Source organism: Bidens hawaiensis, unplaced genomic scaffold (assembly GCF_021521415.1).
Source record: "Bidens hawaiensis isolate Kalapana, Puna unplaced genomic scaffold, B.hawaiensis_p1.1 tig00065252_1, whole genome shotgun sequence".
NCBI lineage: Eukaryota > Viridiplantae > Streptophyta > Magnoliopsida > Asterales > Asteraceae > Bidens > Bidens hawaiensis.
The window spans coordinates 20,302-22,859 of NW_027506573.1; the positions used below are offsets into that span (position 1 = coordinate 20,302).

A 2,558-nucleotide genomic window follows, 5' to 3' on the forward strand; every position below is an offset into this window, starting at 1 on the left:
GATAAAATTGAATCCGCACATAAGTTTTTTCGTATTAAATTTGATTCGTAATGCTTTGTTTTAGCTTTAGCTTCAGCTTCAGTAGTTGATGAATGATGATAGTTAAGTGGATTCTGCATTTTAAACTAAGTGTCTCATTAAATTAGATAACTAGGTTAAAACTTTGTAGGTCAAATAAGCCTATACATGTCAGTGCAAATTCATATTAGATTATTCAGTGAGTTCGGATCGGTAGCCGTTTTCTGAACCGAAGCCGAATTCACACTTGTCTAACCTAACCGAATTCAATTCAGTTTGGTTTCTGTTAAAACGAGTAGTCTATAGATCACACATAAGCTATAAAAGGTCCTGGACGACATATCGTTGAATTATATATTTTTTATTTTATTTTTGGCTACTGTCTTTCAGATAAGATCGATCTCGGGGTATAATAATATCGTCTGACTCTTTACTCCTACTGGAGCAATGGATTTCTTGGAAGCAAAGGAGATCCAGGTTGGCCTTGCGGTTGCTGCTGTTGTCGTTGTTGCCACTGCAGCCTACTTTTATTCCACAAAGAAATCAAAAGGTTTATCGATTATCATAACACATTTCTAACTGGCTTTACGTAAATTATCCTGTTTTTTAACTCCTTTCTATGTTGGTTAGTAGGGAGCATTGATCCTGAAAATTTTAGGGACTTCAAGCTTGTGAAGAAAACGCAACTTAGCCATAACGTGGCCAAGTTCAAGTTTGCACTTCCTACACCTACTTCAGTGTTGGGCCTTCCCATTGGACAGCATATCAGTTGCAGGTATATTATGTTGCTGAAAAAAGACACTTTCACTTCTAATTTCGATTTTTAACTTCTATATTTGATGTCAATAGTCAAAAGTTTATCTTTGTTGTTTTTCGTATTAAATTACTTTGGTTTGTACTTCAGGGGTAAAGATAGTCAAGGAGAAGAGGTTATTAAACCATACACTCCAACTACCTTAGACACAGATGTCGGATATTTTGAGTTGGTCATTAAGGTACACATTAAAATATTAACTTTTTTTGTGTTTGCTTCACATTTAAATGATATGTTCATTTTTAGTATTCTAGTATGAGTTGTTAATATGATGCTGTATGCGTGTGTAGATGTATCCGCAAGGTCGGATGTCGCATCACTTCAGAGAGATGCGTGAAGGTGACTATTTGTCTGTTAGGGGACCCAAGGTACTCACACTTCAGTTTATTTTACTTTTTTGTTTAATCTTCTTAACCATCTGAGGATGTTAGCCATAATAAATTAATTTTCCGAAACTTGTATAATTGCAGGGGCGTTTCAGGTATCAACCTGGGCAAGTGAGGGCTTTTGGAATGCTTGCTGGGGGCTCGGGAATCACTCCTATGTTTCAGGTATTTGTTTATTTATTTGTGAATCTTGTATAGTGTAAACAAACTGGATTTATGTTATTTTTGTAATTTCTATCTAGGTTGCTAGAGCTATACTAGAAAACCCAAAAGACAAGACCCAAGTGCATCTCATCTATGCTAATGTCACATATGATGACATTCTTCTTAAGGTAATTATTATTGCACAATTGGTCTATATTGAGTTAATAAATTTGAAGATGAGGTCATTAAATATTGTATATTGATGTAATTGCCTCGTTGATAATTTTCAGGAAGAAATCGATGGGCTTACAGCTAATTACCCTGGTCGTTTCCATGTGTACTATGTATTGAATCAGGTATTTAAATATAATCAAATTGATTATTGTTTGCCATTTTTTGTCTTATCTTTTTGTAATAATTATTTTTTTTAACTTTTGCAGCCACCAGAGGAGTGGACCGGGGGTGTTGGTTTTGTATCAAAAGAAATGATCCAAGCCCATTGTCCTGCACCAGCATCCGATATTAAGGTATGTTTCGAATCTATTTCCATCTTTCCAAATGTTGTTTAGAAAAATTGTTATATTAAACTAATAATATTTCTGAATATGCAGATTCTAAGATGTGGGCCACCACCGATGAACAAGGCCATGGCCAGACATCTAGACTCGTTGGGATATTCCTCAGAGATGCAATTTCAATTTTAAACATATTGAGAGGGCCTTTATGTATTGCTCTACTTCACCATTTTCATTAGTTCGATTAAGAAAAATTAGACTACAGTTTGACACAGCACTTTGTGCTTCGAGTCTGCTTGTTAATCTTCAGTGTACTCTATTCAGAATAAAGTTATAAAAACATGTAGTTTTACATTTGTTTTGCGAATGCTTTTGAATGTGAACTGATGGGTAATGAGTAATCATGTATTAGTAGGGGTGAGCATAAACCGGGTAAGATGTGAGACCAGAATCGATCAGACCCGGTTATGTTACAATAGGGTCGGTTCTTGGGTCTTGAGAATACCAATAATTGGGTCCAGGTCAGGTCGGGTATGGCTGGTAAGGCCCGTTTGCTCCTTGGTATCAGATGTGTATGCCACTATGTGAGATTACCAAAACTTGGGTGTGAGCAAAAAAAACCGATTAGCGGAACCAAAATCTGATTGCCACTTAATCTTAAGTGTCCTCTACTCACAATAA

General features: G+C 35.9%; 1 protein-coding gene across 2 annotated transcripts; it reads left to right on the forward strand.

Moving 5' to 3' along the window:
- Positions 1 to 382: 382 nt before the first annotated feature.
- Positions 383 to 2,204, forward strand: LOC143618201 (NADH--cytochrome b5 reductase 1-like). Of its 2 annotated transcripts, none has more exons than XM_077090501.1 (9): positions 383 to 568; positions 649 to 793; positions 923 to 1,013; positions 1,123 to 1,200; positions 1,303 to 1,383; positions 1,461 to 1,550; positions 1,653 to 1,718; positions 1,803 to 1,889; positions 1,974 to 2,204. In XM_077090501.1, the coding sequence occupies exons 1-9, from the start codon at positions 466 to 468 to the stop codon at positions 2,064 to 2,066; spliced, it is 834 nt and encodes a 277-aa protein (XP_076946616.1). In that variant the 5' UTR covers positions 383 to 465; the 3' UTR covers positions 2,067 to 2,204. The 2 variants fall into 2 exon arrangements, with proteins under 2 accessions (XP_076946616.1, XP_076946617.1); XM_077090502.1 differs by having other exon boundaries at positions 384 to 568; positions 652 to 793.
- The last annotated feature ends 354 nt before the right edge of the window (positions 2,205 to 2,558 follow it).